This window comes from Giraffa tippelskirchi, chromosome 13, assembly GCF_054371585.1.
Source record: "Giraffa tippelskirchi isolate mGirTip1 chromosome 13, T2T-mGirTip1v1.2.pri, whole genome shotgun sequence".
NCBI lineage: Eukaryota > Metazoa > Chordata > Mammalia > Artiodactyla > Giraffidae > Giraffa > Giraffa tippelskirchi.
This window is the reverse complement of record NC_137287.1, coordinates 70361715-70383886: the sequence shown is the minus strand read 5'-3', so window position 1 is coordinate 70383886 and position 22172 is coordinate 70361715. Positions and strand designations below refer to the sequence as shown.

The 22172-nt window shown below is 47.0% G+C and overlaps 2 protein-coding genes and 1 long non-coding RNA gene across 5 annotated transcripts in view; 1 reads left to right on the top strand and 2 right to left on the bottom strand.

Annotated features, from left to right (window-relative positions):
- GAD2 (glutamate decarboxylase 2) overlaps positions 1 to 14837 on the bottom strand; it is a 59713-nt gene extending 44876 nt beyond the window's left edge. For both annotated transcript variants that reach the window (XM_081552334.1, XM_081552333.1), the window contains exons 1-7: positions 14762 to 14837; positions 14039 to 14098; positions 13705 to 13854; positions 12461 to 12694; positions 7831 to 7921; positions 7156 to 7268; positions 1974 to 2089 (exon numbers count right to left, since the gene is read on the bottom strand). In XM_081552334.1, the coding sequence (XP_081408460.1) occupies positions 1974 to 2089; positions 7156 to 7268; positions 7831 to 7921; positions 12461 to 12694; positions 13705 to 13854; positions 14039 to 14098; positions 14762 to 14837 (840 nt within the window). The remainder of the gene's footprint in view (positions 1 to 1973; positions 2090 to 7155; positions 7269 to 7830; positions 7922 to 12460; positions 12695 to 13704; positions 13855 to 14038; positions 14099 to 14761) is intronic.
- Positions 1725 to 16068, top strand: LOC145531007 (uncharacterized). 2 transcript variants are annotated; one of them, XR_014072114.1, is made up of 8 exons: positions 1725 to 1890; positions 3871 to 4168; positions 4782 to 5189; positions 5601 to 5787; positions 8833 to 8963; positions 9523 to 9623; positions 13304 to 14249; positions 14492 to 16068. It is a non-coding gene; the product is annotated as an uncharacterized LOC145531007 (long non-coding RNA). The 2 variants fall into 2 exon arrangements; XR_014072113.1 differs by lacking the exons at positions 4782 to 5189; positions 13304 to 14249; positions 14492 to 16068 and adding an exon at positions 10875 to 10961.
- A 3384-nt stretch (positions 16069 to 19452) lies between these two features.
- MYO3A (myosin IIIA) overlaps positions 19453 to 22172 on the bottom strand; it is a 171400-nt gene continuing 168680 nt past the window's right edge. Inside the window, exon 35 of the mRNA XM_081552969.1 lies at positions 19453 to 20138. Coding sequence (XP_081409095.1) covers positions 20021 to 20138 — 118 coding nt within the window. The 3' untranslated portion in view covers positions 19453 to 20020. The remainder of the gene's footprint in view (positions 20139 to 22172) is intronic.

Sequence of the window (22172 nt, the reverse complement as noted above, 5' to 3'; positions counted from 1 at the left end):
TGACTTGAGAAGGTATAAAATATTAAAGCAGTCAATGAGCTGTAGTTTATAAAACTCTGTCATTGTATTTTTTAATCTAGTTTCTACACTGGTGGTTGGGGCAGGGCCCTCACTGGTCTGGGAGTCAGGAAATTTATTTAATCCTGGCTCTATCTCTCTAGCTAACTACATCCTCTTCATTAAAAAAAAAAAAAAAAATGCTGGGAACAACCCCTGTTCTGCCTGGCCCACAAGGTTCCTCTTGAATTAAATGAACATGTGTCTATTGGAAGTTAGAAATGGTCAATAACAATCAGATATAAGGTCTTGCACATTAGAAGAATGGCTTATCTGTCAAAATAATTATTGAGTTAGAGACAATTGGTATTTTAGGTTCATAATTTTCAAATCTTGCTCCATAATTATGGGCACAGATAGAAATACCAGAAGAAGGTGAAGAATTGAATGGCTGTTGTAGAATCATTTCTTTCTAAATCACCTTTCTTTCCTTGGAAAATGGAGAAGAGAGAGACCCCAAGTTGGCAATATTGAGGAACCAAAGTATATTAAATTATCCTCAGATCACATGACTGAACTTTTTGAGCAACGTTAAATGAACTTACATCTAACCTGAGCCCAAGAAACTCGTGCAGAAACCAGAGAGCACAATGACCATGCTGACAGGTTAACCCCATTTCAGATGTGGAAACAGCAAGGAAACCCAAATAGGAAGACACCAATATAAGATCACCTGGGTGTTTCGAGCCTGAGAATACAGTAACATGTAATTAATGAGGGATCCAAATTCACATTAGGGAAATAGTCACTGGAAGACAAATTGTATACTGGTTTTTTACCCTTGGAGAAGCTGAGAAATGAGAGCTATGTCGTGGTGGGGAACCAGGCTTTGTGGGCTGAGTACTGTGCTCCTCCACAAAGATGACCATATCCTAATCCCTTAAATCTGTGACTATGTAACCTAACATGGCAATGGGGACTTTGAAGGCGTGATTAAATGAAGGATCTTGAGATGAAAGATTATCCTGTGTTATCAAAGTATAATCACAAGAGAAAGAGGGAAACAGGAGAGTCAGAGCTAGAGAAGGAGATGGGGTGATGGAAGCAGAGGCTAGGGTTGGGGGTGGGGGATTTGAAGATCTGCTGTTGCCGCTTTTGAAGATGGAAGAAGTGGCCATGACCCAAGGCAGGCAGGCAGCCTCTGGAAATTGCAAAAGCAAGGAAATGGATTCTCTCCTACAGTCTTCAGAAGGAACACAGCCCTGCCTGACCCACCACAGATTTCTGGCCTCCAGAACTGTAAGATACTGAATTCATGTGGTTTTAAGCCACAAAATTTGTAGTAATTTGTTCCAGCAGCAATAGGAAAAGAAAACATCAGGTGATTTCAGGCTGTCCCCTTCTCTGCTAAATTTGATGCCTGTAAATTGAGAAAGGGCATTCAACATGCTAAAACATGACTGAAAGCAAGATGCTAAGGATAATGTATTAAAATAATTCATTAGTTTCCTTTCATTCCATTTTTAGTGGAGTGGTTGTGAACTGTATTCACTGGCTTCCAAGGAACCAAAAGGGTAAAATATCTGATCAAAATTTTCTAACAGAAAGCCTGTATCGACAGGATACTTGGCAGTTTTGAGTTCTGTACTGCACAGCATTGATGATCCATATGAGTTCACAATGACTCTGCCCTCTCTCCTCCTCCTGTTCCCCCAACACATAACGTTATTACAAAGTAGCAAGTATAGGACTGAGGGGTGAAAGCAAACTGCTTTCACTTTGAGCATCTTCCTGAATTTCAAAGAGAAAGGAGCTGCCTGCACTGTACCACCCACCTGATCTCTCCCCTTCATCCTCTCCCAAGAAGCATCTTCTGGAAAGAGAAAACGTGGGGTAAAGTATTTCCAAATACCACTCCTTCAACCCAGGTTTTACGGAATATAACCTTAAACTTGGAAAGGACGTTGAACACCTACATGCTCAGACGTGAAGGCAATGAGCCTGGGGACGGCAGCCATCCCTTTCTCCTTGACTTCCGGGAACATCTTAAAGCGCGCGATCAGCATGGCGTACATGTTGGATATAGCGCCACCTAGAGGGCAGAGCAACAACAGTTACCTTTTCTAATCATTGTTAACATTACGTCACAAGCAAGCAACATTAATTCCACTGACTTAGAGTCCTCCTTGGACACAGGAGAAAACCGTCTTACTGGCTGTGCTTTGAATTGAATCCTCAGACTCAAAGGCATTAGCTGAGAGGGTCCAAAGGAGTATTCGGCCCAACCCTAGGATGGATTCCAGCCCTCCACGCCCATGTCCGTCTCTGGGGGATTGGGGGTGGCAGGGCGGGGCGCGAACTGCAGTGGATTCTGCTCTTCTAGGAGCCGTTCGGAAAGGCTTTTAAGAACTTAAAAAGTTGACTTTCTTCTCGGCTTGAGAGTAGGTCATTCTGCATTAGATCTGTGAAAATCCTACCTATGTCCTCATGGAGAGGACATTTCATTTCAGCTCATGCAGTGCCTTCTATCTGAGCTGAAAAAGATCAGTTGCTATTAATATTGTGGACTATTAAAAATCCTTATAGAGTGATAAACATCCAAGCCCATCTCATCATACTCATCTGTTAATTCCCCTCAGATGGCTCTTCCCTCTTAATGACATCATTGCAATATAATTTTAATGGCTACAATTTCATAATTAGGAAGACACACATGGGGAATGTTAAATCTATGTTGAACTACTTTTCATGTGCCATCCTAAGACTGTCAAGGATTTCATACCGTAGAATTTGTGTCTTATAAGTAGAGTCTCATTTGACAAGCAAAGAAAGTGAGCTTCTCCCCAGGATTGTTGGATAGTTTAGGATTTTTGTTAACCAGATAGAAGACAGAAAGTTGTGAAAGCAAATGAATATGCTGATGTGGGAGCTGTGAGAACATGATGAGAAGTGAAAACACAATGACCCCCCCTCCCCAACCCAAAGGGGACTCGACGGGGCTCTGCCATCATGCGAGTTCTCTCAGTTCCTTTCCCTTCTGGTGGCTTTGGAGCAGGAGGGTTCTCTGTACCACGCTGGATGGCCCAGGTACGGTGATGATCTCTGCCTAGTGAGCCCTGGGGTCTGATGCAAGCAGGCAACCTGGCACAGAGCAGGCGTCACCCAGAGCCTGCTCTATCATCAGTCAGAACAAGGGCAATTCCTACTGCTTCTGGACCCTAGAGACATGGGATAAATAGAATTCAGGTCAGGCCGGCTCTGAGCTGACACCTTGTCTAAAAGGCTGCCTAGGTAGGATGCTGCCGGGCATGGGACCAGCTTTTGGGCTGGACAGTTCCATGTGATGGGGCTTTCCTGGGCATCCCTACCCTCTACCCACAAGATGCCATGAGCACTACATGCTCCCCACTCCCAAATAAATTGTGACAACCAAAAATATCTCTGGACATTGCCAAATGTTCCCTGGGGACAAAATAACTCCCCTTTGAGAATTGCTGCCCTCGTTATTTTCAGAGAAGCTGGGGAGAAAGGAGGGAGGAAGAAAAGGGAAAGATGGACACAAAGAAAGTGCGCCTCCCAGGACAATGATCCAGTGAGCAGCCTCCCACTCTTCTTCTCACAGCTCAGTCATTCTCCATTTAAAGGTTTGGCAGCCCCAAGAGGGATAAAGAGGCTTCTGGGTCTCTGGACAGAGCAGACTGCACTGTGTAACACAGGCAAGAGGACAGATGCATAAGCCCTAGGTGCTCTTATTTTCCAGAAATCTTCCAAGAAGGGATGCAACAACAAGCCCCAAACATTCTGAGAATCTTGTTAGACAGGAACAGGTTTGTGACTAAGCCAAGCTTTCCCTTCTCCCCCTCTGCCCTTCAGGACGTGCTGAGCAGTGGCGTTCTCCAGTTCCCTCTGACTCCCAGGTGAAGGTGACATCTCATAAAGAGATTTCTTCCAGAAATCTCTGAGACATGGAGTATTTCCTGCCATGTCCATAAACAAGGATATCACAATCATCAGCAACTGCAGCCGTCCAGTGTGAGCCGGTGAGCCCCAAGGGCACTCAGGAAGGAGAAGAATACCTGTGATCTGTGATCTGCCCCAAGGAAGGTCAGGATGTAAAAACCCAGGATACTGGCTCCAGATGACTGAGATGCATATGAAAGGAATGATTTCAGTGAGTCCAAACTCTTGTATCTTCCCATTCATAGAAAAGCACTAAATTCCTTAACTTGAAATAGCTGGCTTCCTTTAATTAACAATAATCTTTTGACATTCAGACTACCAGCCCTTCCTTGCAAAACTTCTGTATATCCTGGCTCCTCCCCTCGACTCCTCAGAGGAGGGTTATTTGAGATGCTGCCTCCTAGGCTTAAGTCCTAAAAATTTCCACCGAATAAAACGTGACTCTCAACCATTAGGCTGCACATATTTTTTTTCGGTCTGTCTCAAAGAACTTTCCATGAAGCATGACGCCACTGGATGTTATAGATGGAGGTGTAGAGAAACTTGGCTGAGCTGAGTATTCAAGCCATGGACCTAACTCTCCATGTCTAGTCCCAGGCAATGGGACTGTCAGATCTCAGGCACATAGATATATGATTTCCCCTATGCTCACCCCTTAAATCATAGACCCTTTCTCCCAGGAATAAGGATGGATGCTACCCAGAAAGGCATCTATTAGCAAGTGAGGATGCTATGATCCATTTCCTCTCTGTAATGCACTGTAGAAAGTAGAGCAGAAACAGGTTGCTAATGACTTTTTCTTCAATCCCCTCCTGATTTTGCAGTGTCTATCTTACACTGTAGCCTGGCATCTATAGCTTCCATCTTGGGAGCTCAGAGCACAAGCATCTTCCGGATCCAAGGAAGGAGCCTCAGGATCAAGCTAAAGTCTTCCCTACCTGACCACTCCCCACCATTGATGGGGTTGGCAGCCCTTAGTCCATACCTGGCTTAACAGATCTGCCAAAGAGGAGTCTTTCTCTAGGTGTATATTTTCTGGGACAGGTGTGTTCCAAGACCAGCCAGGTAGGTTAGGCCTGGTCCAACTCCACTTAGTCAACTTTTCCAGGTCCATGGGAGCAGCTGTTCTCTTCCCATTACTGGGAACCATGAACAGAGAGCCCAAGGAGCTCCTGGCTTCCTGGGGACAGCTCAGTCACACAGCCACTCTTACAAGAGGAGGCAGAATAAAGGTAGACACAACATTCATCTCTGAACTTTACCTAGTTCCTCATGAAAAACACCTTAAAACATCAGTTCCAGCTAATGATAACAAACTTCCCTCAGTCAGGGATGGTTTTCCAAAGGGACAGTAAATATTCAGCTCCCTACAAAATGAAACTAACTTAAAATTTTCATCACAGCTGGTGTTCACTGATTTTTTTTTAAGGCAAATTTTCCCTTTCATTTAACTAACACATTTTCCTTCAGCACCTGAAAACATATGCTATCTCTTTAAAAACAGAAAATGAAATAGCTGATCTGAGCTAGATAAAGTTGCTGAATTTAAGACTCGGCCTTGAGGCCACTGTTACTCATCATCATGTCTTTTCTGTCTTTTCATTTCATTTTCTCTCTCCTTTGTGATCCCCCTGCCTTTGCAGATTTGCTGAAGAGGAATCACGACTTAGCCTTTGCTCTGCCTGACACGATGGCAGGTGTAGCTCTGGCCTCCCCAGCGGGGCCAGTCACCAGGTACCAAGCTCCAGAGCCCGCGATGCCCATTCTGATGACCCGCCTCTCCTGCTGCTGAGGAGGTGACGATCTGTGCGCCAGGTTTCTTTTCCACAGGTCAGTGGCTCTCTCTCTTCCCACTGCCTTCCTAGCTTCTAGTTCTTCTCTGCATCAAACCAAGGTCACACACACAGACCTGGGAACCCAAAGCAGGACTTTCTGTCCCAGGCTGACTTTTGTGGCTGGAAGAAGTATACATAATGGAGCTTAGAATGCATTGGCTGTTGATAAAAGGCAGAGTGGGAAGGACAAAATGACATCATAAAGAAAAAAAAAAAAGAATGGGAAACCTCTGAAAGAAATCATCGCCCTTTTCTTTTAGGGCTAAGAAACTGTCTTCCAGGCACTTTCTGTCCTACTTGAAGATTGTGTGAATCAGCTTCCCTGCTTGTTCCTTGAAAGGGATGGTATACAGAGACTCTGTTAAGTAAACTGTACCTGTTATTTGCCCTCAATCAGAAAATGTTTTATTCAATGAGGGTACCTTTCTCCTTTCACTGATGCTTGGGAAAGTACAATCCTTTATTCCCTAATTAGCTTATTAGGAATCTTTATTCCTTTGTTTCACACAATCCATGCATCCTGCATGTAAGATCGCAGTAGAAGTACAGGGTTAACATCATTGCTGATTATCCTCTTTCTAAACACACAAAAAAATTAATATTCAAGCATGGGGTAGTTGACTTGGATGCATGGTCAATGGTCACATGTACTTAATCCCAATCTCTGGGATCTAATGCCTGATGATCTGAGGTGGAACTGACGTCATAATAATAGAAATCAAGTGCACAATAAATTAATGCGCTTGAATCATCCCCAAACCATCCCCCCGAAGGGTGCATGGAAAAATTGTCTTCCACAAAACTGGTCCCTGATGCCAAAAAGGCTGGGGACCGCTGGTTTATTTAACCTAAGCAGAAACACAGGCTAGATATTTAATCATTCCTGTGTTCATAATAAAGTGAAAGCTGAGCACCGAAGAATTGAAGTTTTTGATCTGTGGTGTTGGAGAAGACTCTTGAGAGTCCCTAGGACTGCAAGGAGATCAAAGCAGTCCATCTTAAAGGAAATCAATCCTGAATATTCATTGGAAGGACTGATGGTGAAGCTGAAACTCCAATACTTTGGCCACCTGATGCGAAGAACTGACTCATTGGAAAAGACCCTGATGCTGGGAAAGATTGAAGGCAGGAGGAGAAGGGGTTGACAAAGGATGAGATGGTTGGATGGAATCACCGACTCAATGGACATGAGTTTGAGCAAGCTCTGGGAGTTAGTGATGGACAGGGAAGCCTGGCTTGCTGCAGTCCATGGGGTCTGCACGAAAGAGTCGGACACGACTGAGTGACTGAACTGAACTGATGTTCATAATAAGGCATGACAAATCAGAAGAAAAATATGAAGAAAGATTAACATATCATATACCAGGAGAAAATATCCCATCGCCAGAACCCCCGGGCCAGCCAATGATTTCTCTCATTTTCTTTAGCGTGACATATTCCAAAAGCACAAATACTGGAGCAATTTCATAGGTGAACCTGAAACATAGTAATGGCCACATTTTATGCCTGTCACTCAAAGGAATGGTTCATCATTACAATATCTACAGAACAATTTCCTTCTTCAAACCCTACTTTCACAAATGTTACAATTATAGTGTTAAGCAGACAAGAAAGGTTTGCTCTGTTTCCTACATTCATAAGTCAAGAGCTTCAATGATTGGCTTCATGCACAAGGGTCATTTATCCTAGTGAATAAATACATTGCAGGGTAACATTATAACACTATCTAAAAGACAACATCTAGTACCATTTCTCTCTCATATTACATGTAATAATACATCCAATATGCCCCCAAAGTGTCCTTTTTGTGTTTAAAACATGATGCATAACTTTGATTGCATGAAAAAGAGACCAGGACTATTTTCTTTTAAGCAAGAGTGAATATCCATACTCTTCTGAAGTTTGTGTCACTATTTTAGAGGCTACTTAAAAAAAGAGAGATTTTTTTTTTTACCTAAGAGGTAGAATAAAGATTATGAAATGTCATTATAATTATCCTGGATTGAATACAAACACAAAAACATATTTAGCTACTTACATGTTAGTGTTTGCTGTTGATGTCAGCCAGTCTGCTGCTAATCCAACCATATCCAGTCCGGTAGAAAGTTGATTGAAATACCTTGGATGCCCTGAATTAGATGGAACACCAGAATCAGGGTGAGTCCAGTGAAAATGAATGCCTCTGAAATACATGATTTCTCTAGATGAAGAATCTTGAAAGAGCCTTCAGTAATACAAAATCCATACTCAAAAAGCCATCTCACACACACACACAAGCATGCACACACACACACACAGAGCAAGACAGACTGTTTGGTGTTGTGATATTTCTTAAAACACATGCTAAAAATCTTTCTTTAACCATACCCTATAAAAAAGATAATAAGTGTGGCTTGCAATGTGGACACTAGTTTATTTTCTAGCATTCTTTCAATATATTTGCAGATTCAAATGCTGGGGCAATCCCAAGCTACTCAAAAATAGGCCACTTCTTGTTTACACTTGTGCTGCTAAAAAACCCTTTTCCATTAAATTGTGCTGGGAATCAGTCATATACCATGACATCTGCCAGGCATGCCAACATCCATATAATATCAGTGACAAATGGGTGATGATCAGAGAAGACAAGGCAAAAATGAGAAAATAGGACACTCTGTTGAGTGATTTACCCTGGATTCAAAAGGCGATGGCTGTCTAAAGCTGGTATGAACAAATGTAATTCTTGTCTATTCTTTTCTGTCCAAATATTTGATTCTAAACAACAGAGTTCCTTCATAGTTGCAATTCAAAATAAAGCTAAATACAGCCAACATCCCTGTCTTGTCCACAAGATACAAGAAGGTATATTCAACGGATTGATCAGTCCCTCAGTCAGGCTTATCTAATTAACTTCTGGATTTCTCTAAAGCTCTCTAAAGGGGTTGGCACCCCAACACTCCCGAGGCTATTATTTAAAATGTGATTGTAAAGATCTCATCAGACTTCCATTTCCCTGTCCTGCCCCACATAAGCCTATCTATAAATCTGTGATGTTTTGCAGCCAAAATCCTGGAAGGTTAACAATTCTGGAAACAGCTTCTTATTAAAAGGCCTCCGCCACTTACTGGACACCTGTCTGAAGCCTGGGGATGTGACATACTCTCAGGCCAGCCTAGACAAAACAAGATAAAGGTAGGCAATGGGGAGAGCAGAGACAAAAGTCAACACAAAGCTTATCTCTGGGACTGGGGACTGCTCTCTTATCAGCCTCCAGCATGTGGCTAGATGCGTAGACATTGAGAAGAGCTGGGAAAGAGCACATTTTAAAGAGACTGGACAGCTCTCACTTATTCTCCGGCATGGCATTGTTTTATATCCCTATGGCCTTGCAGGGTGCCCTTTGATCTTTTTGCTCTTTCCCAGGCTCTCGGATGCTGCTCCCATCAGCCTACAGTTCCATGGAAAGGGAAAAATCCTTCCTGGCTGTGGCTGCCGATGCTGCCTGCAGCAGCCCTCCACCCTTCTCTGCCTCATTGACTCCCCATTTCATTAGCGCTCACAGCTGAAATCATAGCCCTCATCTCCCTCTCAGTGCCCCTCCATTCCTCTTTCCCTAAGCCATTTCTTTGAAATGAGGAAATTAATAAGGATCAGCAAATCTAGCCGTTAATCAACTCTCTCAACTCCTATGCATTTTCTGGATAAATCTGGTATCTCTCACCTCACACCAAGTCTATGGACCCTTTGGCAGGAAAACCTCTGCATAAAACTGAGTGGAATCCCAAGACTTATGTCATGCCCCAGGTTATCAGAAGGTCAATTCACCCTGATGACTTCCTCTGGGAAACTATGGTAAGAAGTGCGATGCTACAATTGCTTGGCTTCCTTCTTGTATCAAATTTTGACCTTGGTCTATTTCACCAAAATCTCTCCAGCCTCAAAATTTGCATTCACTGATAATGATGTGGAAATATGCAGGGAGATAGTTTGACAGATCAGAACAAAATGTCCCCTTGGTTGTTGGCTTCCCGTGAACTATAGGTTGCTGGCAAATTCAGGTAGGGTTCCCTGAGACCTGCCTGCCTGCTGTTCGAGTCACCCTGGCATCCAGCTGCTGTTGCTGCCCCCACCCGGCTCTGTGCTGCGAGTCAGCGCCCTGCTAAGGAGTCGGATGGCCATGCGCTGCCGCCTCAGAGACAGCGAGTTTGAATCCAGGCGCTGTTTGTGCCTCTGGACTGCTCCCCACAGATCAGCAGATGAGCCAAGAAGGGTGAACAGACTCTGAATTGCCAGCCCCAGGCAGCTCTGACCCTGGTGTCCACAGTCCCCAAGTTGGTCCAGACTGTTCTCTCTAGACCAGCAACACATACACAAGGACAGCTCATTTACTGACGCTTCAATCCCTTTGTCTCATGGTTGGGTTCATGAATCCCTCCACTCCCCAGGCACCACCACTAACACCAAACCTAATGACCCAGCAAAGCCTAATTATTTCAGAATTTTATCATTCTCCACACTTTTCCATGTTCTATTCCAATATTTCTTACAGAGGTAATTTTAACAATGCATAAAGATTTCCCCACCTCCCCTCTCTTCTCTCTAAGCCTGGAGTCTAAGTGGAAATTAGGTTATGGACTCTCAGTAGTAACATGCTTTTTATACAGGAATCTCCCAAGGAACATTAACACATCTAATGGTAGCGGTGACAGAAACTACTTCACAGAACTTAAATACTAGTTGTCAAATACAAGTTATACATGAAACCTATAAACTTGCCAGTCAAAAAGGAAGGCAGCAGCTGTTAATTATTTGACATATTATTGGGGATGGGAGGAAGGAACAGAAGACCATATATATTATAAATAATGTTGTACTGAATTAATATTGATATGCCTTGGTCAGAAATCCAACTTAATCATATTTTTTCTGACCTTTAAAAAAACATATTAGAGCTACACTGACCAACAGTTTCACAAACATTATGGCAAAATCTAAGTATTGAATTGGCCCATCTTTTCCCAACACTAAATGGAACATTGACAGAACTATTGCTTTCATTGACCTGCAATTGTCATTATCTTAACTCTTTAAATTGCATTTCAGACCCCATCAGCTTTTAAGGATGAAGATATGAAAACACCTTTATAGATTCTTTTTGGCTTGGTAGCAATAAAAATAATAGGTAGAAAATTACTGTTAATGTATTTAAATGTTAGGTTGGGGAGTAGGTCAAACAAAAATGAATTAAAAACATTGCTCAGGCTTGCACGTACAGATATACAAAACATGGAAGAAAAAAACATCTTTAATGTCTTGTATATACCTCATGTGGATTCTCTGTCAATATAATTGAGAATGAAATCTAAGGTGCCTTAAAAAAATCATACTCCATAGACTGATAGAAATCTCCAAGTGAAATTCTTTGTCCTATGTATTTAATTCTAAGTCTATAGTTTCACAAAAGTGGACAATAATAGTATAGGAAATCAATTCCCCAAGGCTTCTATGCATATCTATCCTGTTAATAAAAAGAACTCACAAAAACAAAAATATAGCAAAACAAAGGGCTAAAAGTCACACAACAAACATTCTTAAAATTTGTTTTTGATTAGAATCATACTGATAATTCATGTAATTCTAAATTTGCTGAGAAAAGGATTATGTTTCTAGAGTAATCAATGTTTTGTGATATTTTACATATTTATTTGTTAGCAAATCTTTCTAAGGCTTCAAATCAATTTATATCCACAAGATCTTCCCTCCCTTCCAAATCCATTCATGCTTATTTTTATTGCTTTAATGAAGTGTATGGCCACCATGTATCAGGATGATTAGAGGCAAAGCAGAAAAGGCAGGGGTAATCATGACCTGGGGAGATGAATAGCTGACTTTGTGTAGCTAGAATGAAAGCTTAGAATGCACTCACATATATGTTACACCTGGGGCTAAAAATGGATAGAGTATCGAGACTACTATTAAAACACACACACACACAAAATACACTAAAACTATTGTCCCTAAGGATATCTGAGTCCCTTCTATCCTTGTTTTTCTTTATCTTCTATGCAGAGTGGTTAGGAAGCACATACATCCTTGTATAACATGGCTGAATTGTTAAGCTAGTTTGTATTGTGTTTTCTTTTGTGTACATTTCTTCAAAAATAGAGAAAAGCCGGAGTTCAAATCTGAAGTCTTAGTCTTCCGAGACAATGCCAAAATATTACCCCTCTGCTTCAACCATTACACAGGATGGTTTGTTCAATTTCTATTCTTTTCTATGCCAAGGAAATACCAGCACTGACCTGGTATTTGGGCTTTTGTTTGGATCATGCCTTTTATGCCTTCATTCCTAGATTCTCTTTCTTTTTCTTTCTCTATAGTAGAGTCACTTCTACTGGCCTCTACTGACAAATGGCTGCTTCTACATCAGTGGATAATTTCCATGGCCAAATAGTGCAATGTAAAATCTGATGATTTATACTTAGGTAACATTTCTGACTTCAAAACCATGAACAATAACAGTAAAGAGTGCTTTTGATGTTAATCATTCTAATTATGACATTTTTAATGATGAAAATAACGTTGTAAAATTGAAATTATCAATAACTCCATAAAAGAAAACATTTTCATAGAAAAAAATAAAAATCATAAAAGAAAAAAGAGCTTTATTATTTCTGATCGGACAATACCTGTTTTAATTGCATATTTTAGAGTTGTTTGGCAATGCATCAAAATTTCCTCCAAATTTTGTGGTTGGTCTGCCAACTCCCAATCATATTCTTGAAGAAGTTCATTAGGATAATGAAAATCAATCACTTTGGTTGATCTATCAAAACTCTTCACCACATACTGAAGCAAAATGTCCATAACCTCTTGCAAAAATGCCAAAGTGGGCCTTTCTCCGTCACACGCTGGTAGCAGATCTAAGAATGGAATCAAAATGCCACGTTTTAATTTTACAATGAAAATATTCAGGCAAGTTCTTCATTTGACACTTTCTCTCTGAACCGAGATTTTATGTTAAAAAAAAAGCTTCTGGAAAAGCAGAGATTCTTCTTTAAAGGGGAGGTATTTTTCAAAAATGAAGGAATGAAAAAAATACGATTTCTTTCCTTATCCCAAATTATTTTTTGCATTTCAGTTCATAACTAATTTGCTTCCTTTTCCTATCTTTTTTTTTCTTTTTTAAGAGAATATACCTCCATTCATCTGTTTCGCCGGGGTTCTTGATAAACGGTATTTCTCAATAAGTCATCTTAAACGATCACTTCAAGTCAGGAATGTTTGAGGAATGCCTTTGGGTAAATCGGGCAAAATGGTTCATAGGATTTTGGTTATCATTTGACTTACTATTATCCTATCGCACCATAGGATCTCTGGCTTATTAACGAAGGCCCGTTGTTTCCAAAGTCAGTGTGTCTGTGTGTGTGTGTGTGTGTGCGCGCGCGCGCGCGCGTTCGCACAGTGGGTGTGCAAGCACGAGAGTAAAACTGCGTGCAGGTTTCATGTGAATCTTTCTCCTGAAATCACAGATACAAATTACTCTTGCGATCTGAAGACCTAGAAAGTCTAAGCTATTTTGAACAAGAAACCACATCGCACCCGATACCTCGGCGGCACGGAGAACAGGACCTGGAGCTAGGGTGCGCCGGGTCGCCTCGGCCACACCGTGACCCGAGGGCGGCGCTGGCCGCAGAGCGCCGCGGCCCCGGAGCCCGCCTGGAATCCCGGGCCACGCAGAGGCCCGGGTCTGGGTCCGACCGAGGGGCAGGCCCAGCGTTTCTCGAGGTCTGCTGAACATTCTCCTAAGGTCTGCTTCTGCCCTTCACCTCGACGTCCCGGCCCAGGCTCCAGGCGCCGGGTCCCTCCTGGCCACGGTGGACGGGGCAGGGCGAGGGGCAGAAGCTCCAGGGACCCCGAGAGGCGCCCTTACCTGTTGCGTGTAGAAGTGCATAGTTGACCTCCGCTTTGGGGCAGCTGCAGGGCTTCTGGTTGCAGGCACAGGCGGCCTTGCGGGAGGTAGCCCGCGGGGGCTGGCTCCCGCCGCTCTCTGCAGGTTTCTCAGCGTCTCCATAGAGCAGGGCTGGGCAAGGACAAGGAGCGCTCGGTCAGGCTCCCAGCACCCGCCCCCCATCCCTGGTCCCCAGATCAAGAATACCCGACCCCTGACGGGGTGCGGAGGTGAGAGGGTGGCTTTGACCTCCTCGGGCTCCGTGGTGCCTGGTCGTGTCCGCCTCCCTCCCCTGGGCACCCGCGCAGGCACTCACCGCACAGTTTGTTTCCGATGCCGCCCGTGAACTTCTGGGCCACCTGACACCAGGCCCTGGCTGCAAGGCAAGACAGGTGGGAGGACAGCAAGGCAGAAAGAAAACGGCAAGACACACGTGTGAAATTTCGTTCTTTGTGAACGACGTCAATAAACCCAGGCTCCGGGAAGGGCAGCCTGCCTGGGGCCCGCACAGCGAGCAGGTGCCAGAGGTGGCGGGAGCCTGGCTGCCCGCCCCGACCCTTGGCTGTTTCCTCAGAAGCGGCCGACACTGTGGCTCTTTGCACTTGCCTTTCAGGTACCACTCGGTGAGGGCAAAGTCTCCTTCCTGCCTCGCTTGGGCGAGTTTTCCGCGACACCCGAGGCCGTCCATTTCCTCGCAGGCTCTCCTTTCGGATCAACAATTCTCTCCCCTTTCCAATTTTCCTTTTCCCCACCGCCTCTCTCTCTCCAGACAATAAGACCGTGGCAGCATCCCAGGCCCAGGAATTCGGTGTCAAGGAGACACCGCCGTGTTTAGAGGCTCTCCCAGAGTTCAGCGGAAAGGACCAGAGGGTAGCCTGTGGGGTTTAGACTGTTGGGTCATCAAGGACCCACCCCGAGGGCAGGGCTAAGCGTCCGAAGTTTCCTGTTGCAGGTGGGAAAACCTCCTTCAATCTACCCCAGCCCCGCAAATCCCAGTCGGCCCGCAAAGCTCTCTGCCTGCAGGTCCTGTTTCTCCTACCTGTGCCGGGGTTCTCGGGATCCCCCGAGCCATCTTCAGATCCGAAGGACCAAAAGCCGGAGCCGGGAGATGCCATCGGCGCTGCGATACTGGAGCAAGACGCCTCCGAGTGCAAACTGCCGGCAAGCTGCCCTCCGCTCCTCCCTGCGCGCGCGCGTACGTACGTTTGTGTGTGTGTTTGTGTGTGTGAGTGTGTGTGGCGGTAGGAGGAACACCGCGCGGGGTCTGGCGCGGCCGCACGACAGACAGTGGGTGTCACACAGGGGCAGGAAACGTGCGTGTCCGTGTGCGCGCGTTTGTGTTGGGATTAGAGCTTAGAGAAGTGGCAAAGCTATGAAAGCTTCGGGGGGTGAATAGAGGAGAGGATTGAAGGGTCCTCACCGCCAGGAGATGGGAAAGCGCCCGAGCGCTCAAGCGATTTTGAAGGATAGGGAGCCCAGCCGGGATGGACGAGGGGGCGGCGGAGGGAAAAACGGGAGGGAGGGAGCTGAATCGTGAGAGTGAGAGGCAGACAGTGCGCCCGAGCAGGAGTCAGCGTGAGCGGGTGGGAGGTGAGCAGGCGACCCCCGGGGAGCGTGCAGCGTGAGGATGCTGGAGACCCCGGGGGCGCTGTCCAGAGTGCTAACGCGGCGGACTGCGCGCCGGCATCAGCGAGGGGAGACCACAGAGACCTTGGCGAGGCGGGAAAGGTGGCGGAGACAGTCTTTTATTTGCAACGATTGATGTATTGTTTGAGGTCTGATTCTGGCTGCGGAGAAGGAGGCGCTCTGCCCGCGCCACCTTCCTTCAAGAGAGTGCTGAGGTCGCTGTGACCCCCCCGGAGTCCCGACGGCTGGGGGAATCTGTAGGGGAAGGGCACCTAGGCACTGATGGGCTCAGTCCTACTCCTTAGTAGAGCCTAACTCTTGCCCACTGAGCCGCATAGTATCTCCGAGCTGGGGTCTGGGAACCATTCCCGCGCTTCAGAGCGCTTGGTCGCCGAGCCCACTGCTCAAATTCTGACTGATGGCTTGGGAGAAAGACTGCTGGTTGAGGCAATTAAAATTCATGCTGGAACCTATCACCAAGAACCTCAGGCTGGGCAGAGAAATAATACGAATGGAAACTTCTTGGAAGGAGGCAAAGAAGAACAACTAGAGCCAGCAGGATTGATGGCTGATGGCTGATGGGGGATGCGGTCGGGTCATTCGGTGACCTTGATCGGCGAAAGCATGGAAGGGCCGCTGCTTACCCGTCAGGGGAATCGGTGTGTGCGTGAGAAGCCTGCATAGAGTTTCCAATAAACAAGCAATCTGAGCCTTCCAAAAGCGGAAAGAAAGCATGACCTCCCTGGGCCCTGGTTTTATCGAGCCTCCAATCAATGACCACCTCTTCCCCTAAGGGAATCGTCGCGATGGCGTGAGGTGGGGCGGGGCGAGACGGGAGATTCACTATTCTGGTACTTGGTGGGAAGGGGTTTCTCTTTTCCAGGGAAATAATCTGCCTGAATGCAGGAGACACAGGAGTCGTGGCTTCGATACCTGGGTGCAGGAGATCCCTGGAGGAGGGTAGGGCAACCCACTCCAGTATTCTTGCCTGGAAAATCCCATGGACAGAGGAGCCTGGTGGGCTACAGTCCATAGGGTTGCAAAGAGTCAGACACGACTGAAGCAACTTAGCACGCATGGGCGAGATCATAATCTCTCCATTCGTACATTTTCTTTTCTCAACAAGCTATTAAACAAAGGTTGGGGGGGGTGCCTTGAGAATGTAAGGCCCGTTGAGTTAGCGCTGCGTTCCCTTGGTAGTAGAAGTCAGTGTCAAGTACACCCTGCAGCTCCCTGGAGCGGGGAGAGAGGGTGAGGATGACCCGCTGCATCCAGCCTCCCCTGCTTGTTGCTCCCCTGGGGCAGGCGCCTTTCATTTCCACTGTATGTACAGGCCATTCTTTCTCTGATCACTGAACCAAGTTACCAAAACTGCTGCTAAAGCAGAAACCAGTGGATCCTCAGTCTACCATCCCTTGACCCTTAGGAAGGATGTCACAGGACTCGGGGTGGCCTAGCGCAAGCCCAAATCCTGTGCCCCAAGGCACGCGGTGGCAGAGTCAATTCTCTCCACAAAATCTCTGTCTTCTTCCCACGAGCCTGGAGGAGCCACAGGATCGGCACCGTGGCTGCCAGATCCGAGCCTGGGAGTGGGTGCGGGGAAGGGTGCTGGCCCGTTGGCCTTTGGCTTGGCTCAGAGCCTGCTGTGCCGAGAAGCCTGCTCCAGGTTGCGGCCACCAGGTTAACAGGAACAGAGGCCTGCATTCCACTCTCTTTCCCAAGCTCCGAGCTCCAATGCTCCAGTGGATCCACGTGACAACTCCAGGGGTGTAAAGACTTCGTGGGTTGGCCATTCGCGCCACTGGCAGGTGGCTCTGCAGCTCCTGCTCCTCAGTGAAGAGAGAGAAGCTGGAGAAGAGACCCATTCTTTGCTTAAATCCACTCCAAATCCCTCACATGTTTCACTTCAAGTCAGCAGGCTGGAGTTGCAGAATTTTTCTACTATGGATGAGTGGTTGAAAACAAAAATACTCTTTAAAATAAATGTTTAAAACACACGCACACAAAGCCTGAAGAAGGAAACGGATTAAAATACAAGAAAGGTAGAAATCACAATTTCTAATAACCGAATTTAATAGATTTTTTTTTAAAAAAGCAATGACTTAAATTTCTTCTCTTTAAATAAACTGCATTAAATCAGAAACTACAGAGAGTTTTGAATCTAATGGTGATATTTACATTTTTCACCTAACACACCCACTTCAGATGCACACAGTATCTGATTTGTCTTTCCTTAATGCCCACCCTCCCTAGACGGGCAATTTGCTTTATAAAGACTTTCATTTCAAAAAAGAGCCCGCTCCCCCCTCATTTGGGCTTGGGTTGGAGATAACAAAAGAGCTCTGGGAGGTAATAATTACAGTCATTAGTTCACAAAGGAGGCAGCCACTGGATGAGGATGGGAGGCGGGCCAGCGCTGGGGAAGAGCTTTCGAAGGCCCTTCCTCGAATATGGGAAGAGACCCACGCTCCTAGGGCCGCCGGCCAGGGTCGGTTTTCTTGGTTGACCTATTTCTTGTCAGTGGTTTACCCAGAGATTGCTTTGCAGGCCTGCCAGAGAAGAGTGTCTGGTATGAATTTTCCCTGGAGTCCTCCCTTAAGTGTCAGAGGACAAAGAAGAAGAGAAGGAAAGAGAGAAGGGAAAGGAGAGAAAATGAAGAATTCAAAAGAAAAAAGGAAAACAAAAATATTGCAACCTTTCGTCGAGTGTTTGCTGCTCTCTGTTCTAGTCCCACTTCAAAAGGGGGGTGGTGTGGACTTTAGGGAGGGGCCCAATTGCCTCTCTCTCCAGCAACGGGCCAGGCTGCCAGGGCTGTGGTCTGTGGGGCCACTCTGGAAGCTTTGACTGAAGAGGACTGGAAAAGAAGCAGAGCTGCTTTTGTCCCCCTAAGGCCTCCTGGTGGTGGGTGCCTCCTGGTGGTGGGTGGACAGGTGAGTAGCGGTGGAGGAGGCCGGGACACCTTGGGTTAGAGATGCCCCTCCATCTCTTCCCTGACAGTGCCCTGCAGGGCTGGTCTCCTGGGTGCCTGGACCAGCCCCAGCCCATACCCAGACCACAGCCCAGCTGTCGGTCCACACCACAAAGGCAGCTCCTCCTTCCGGGTCCCAACCCCCATGGAGGCCCAGCCCTGCCTCAGTGGGAGGCTTCCCCTCGCATGAGGGTGCCCTTTGTAAAAGGAAGAGGTTGTTGGCATCATCACTGGGGCCCTTTCGGTGCCAAATGCTTGGGTTGGACAGAACCTTACCACCCATCCGAGAGCACCACAATACAGGCTGTTAGCCGGCTGCACGTGTGCTCTCACTCCTTCCTTGAATACTTTCCCCAAGACCCCCAGCACAGGTCGTGGGTGCAGGAGCTGGGGACTCTGGCAGAAGAGACAGAACCCTTCCAGCCAACTCGGTCATCCAGGAAACCACTGCATCTTCTTCCCTCTCCTGTTCCAGGCTGCGCAGACTTGAGGGCATCACATCCACCTAAGAGCTTAACCTGAGTTTTTAAATAAAATGCAGTCAACTGAGGAAGGCAAACGGGTTGCCTACCCACCACCATCCCTTCCATCTTAAATACACCAAAACTCAGAGCCGAGAGACAGCTCCACACCTGAAGACGAGGAGAACCTTCAAAATCGGACAGCTCAGCTCAATGGTGGGACCAGAATTTTTATTGTTGTTCATTCGCTCAGTAGTGTTTGACTCTTTGCGACCCCCATGGACTGCAGCACCCCAGGCTTCTCTGTCCTTCACCATCTCCCGAAGTTTGCTCAAACTCATGTCCATTGGGTCCATCCACGCATGTCCTCCTCTGTAAGTAAGCCACTTTGGTTGGGAAGACTGTGTGTGTGTGTGTGTGTGTGAGGGGGTGGGGTTCTGTGCATGTGGGCGCTGTATTTTGCAGGATGTGGAGTTTTGTCTAGAGCCCACGTTTGTGCCTAAAGTACGGGGGGCTTTTTAAGTTAGACGGTATGTTCGTTTGGGATAGGAGTAGGGAGCGATGTTATTCGTTGATGGAAGACAGAAGGCACCTCCTCCCCTCCCTGGGCCCTGCCACCTGCACAGCTGGGCAAGAGGAGCCTGGGCCCTAAGGGGAATCCAGTAGACCACGTCCTTTCCAAGGCATTTCCTTTATTTGATAGCCTTAAAGATCAAAGCAAGGGAAAGCGCGAGTTCGGGATGAAGTTCCTCTTCAAAGTCGGCCCCGCCCCCATTCCCCGGTGCTTTGTTCGCTTCTTACGGACTCAACCCCTCAGCGAGGATCCTGCGGGCCTGGCAAAGCCGTTTCCAAAAAAAGACGAAATCTTTGAAGTCACTCAGAAGGAGAGAGGAGGGGTCGGCGAGAGCTCCGGCGCAGTCGAATCCACAGGAGGTGTCGCAGAAGTGAACAAAGAGACACACTGGGGGCCAGGGCCAGGGACGCCCAGCCTGGCGGGCTGGTGGGAGAGGAGGACGCGGGAGCGCGGAGATGCCGCGTCTGAAGGGCTCTCAGTTCTCTGCCCTCCGAGCAACAGCGGCTGGCCCGGGCACTCGAGGGGCCAGCACAGCGGGCAACCTCTGCGAAGGTCAGAGCCGCAGACCCAGTGCCTGATGGCGCAGCGCCCGAGGGTCCCCCGCTTTGGCCCCGGCAAGCCCCGCAGTCTCTGGCACATCCCGACGGCGCTGACCGCGGAGCAGCGGGGCTACAACTGCTGAACGAGGCGCCGGCGCTGAGAGGTTTTGCGCAGGAGCCTCCTGTAGTCGTAGGGGTTGGCGGCGGGCCCATTCTCCTCCTCCACGCCGTCCTCCGCCGCCCAGCACCTGCGAGCGAGACCCGGGGCCGAGCGTCAGCGGCGCCACCGCGCGCCGCGCTTCCCCGCCCATCCCGAGTCAGGCGGGTCCTTCTCCCACACCTCCCACCATCAGTGGGCGTTTAAGAACCGCACGTTCAAAACAGCAGGGCAGTGACCGAACGGATTTGCGGTATTTCCTCCGCAGGTTTGCAAAACTCCTAAGGGAGGAGCAGATGGATTGGTGGAACCTGGTGAAGCCTAGCTGTTTGAATGACAGCTAAGTAAAACATCAGAAGGTGTAGTTCTGAAAGGTGAGCTTGGTTTGGCGTGAAATGATTCACAACCAATAAATATTTCAGTACCTTCTCCTAAACAGGAAACTCAAGGTGCCTCTATAGACAATCATTTTGCAAGCGCTCAGTTCTTTTAAAGGAAGTGTGTTAATCACTCAGGCGTGTCCGACTCTTTGTGACCCATGGACTGTAGCCCCCAACCCCCACCCCCAGGCTCCTCTGTCCATGGAATTCTCCAGGCAAAAATACTGGAGTGGGTTGTCATTCCCTTCTCCATGGGATCTTCCCAACACAGGGATGACCCCAGGTTTTCTGCACTGCAGGCAGATTCTTTACCAGCTGAGCCACCTAAATGCTCCCCCCAAATCGGACCAATCACTCTGTTAGCTTTTCCAATGTTTCAACATCTTCAGTGAGGCTGTTGGGCCACCTTCCTGAAGCCACTGCTGGGAAACCCTGCCAACAATTACCTTTAGGTTCTGCAGTTTGCCTGGGGGAAGCAGGGAGCTCCCTAAAATGCAGCGTTATTCATCCATTCATTTATTCATGGAGCACCTACTCTATGTAGGTGTAGCTGTACACAAGTCCCTACTCTCCCAGGGTTTACAGTCTGGAAGGGGAGAGGACCATGGACAGCTCCAGTCCTCCAGGTGGTGAGTTGTTCTATGAAGAAGAGCCAGGCGGATGGGGGTACATGTGTGTGAGTGTAAGCAATTCCACAGAGGGTGATCAGGAAAGGACTCTCTGATAAGGTGACATCTGATGGGAGACCTGAAGAAGGAGAGGAAGGACCCAGGCAGATCTCACAGGGAAGGGCAGTCATTCCAGGATGACAGGAGATCCCCATTATGGTCCTAAGATGACAGTGTGTGTCGTGTTCATGGCACAGCAAGGAGGCTATTATGGCTGGAGTGGAGCGAGCAAGGGGGAGAAACCAAGGGATGAGAGCAGGAGGAAGGAGGGGACAGTGTGACAGACAACGTGGAGCTTTGAGACCATGGCAGGGACTTGAACAAGAGAGACACTGGAGGTTTCTGAGTAGTGGAGTGATTCAGTGGAAGAGGCCTGTGAAAAGACTGGGCAATAGTCTAAGCAAGCCTGAAGAGCTGAGAACTGGTCAGATTTTGGTCATCTTGGTAGGTCGATCTGGAAGAGTCCACTGAATGGATGTGGGGTGTAAAAGAAAGGAATTAAGAATGTCTTCAAGGTGTTTACCTAAAACAACAAGAAAAATGAGGTTGCCATTTACTGAGATGGGGAAGGCTGCTGAAGGAGTATATTTGGGGGCAGGGGTAGATAAAAGATCTTGGTTTTATTCAAGAGGAGATACTGAATAGACAGTTGGATATACAAGCCCTGACCTCAGGTAGGGGTATTCTCAGTTTGAGAGTTTTATGTAAATAGATGATATTTAAGATCATGAGAGTATACATTGATAACACAAAGGATGAGACTCTCCAGTGTTGAGAGATCAGGCAAATGAAAAGAAATCAGCCAAGGAGAATGAGAAGGAGCAGCCAGTGAGGGAGTGGGCAAACCAAGAGAAGTACTTACTGTCCTGGAAGACAGTGAAGAAAATGTTTGAAGAAAGAACATCACATGCTACTTATAGGGTGAGATAAGGATTGAGAATCATCTCCAGATATGATGATCTTGGCAGGGACAGTTTTCATGGAGTGATGGGAATGGAAACCTGAGTGTGGAGGCTCAAGAAAGGATGGGGAGAGAGGACCTGGAGGAGGCAGGATCACACTCATCTATTACTCTTC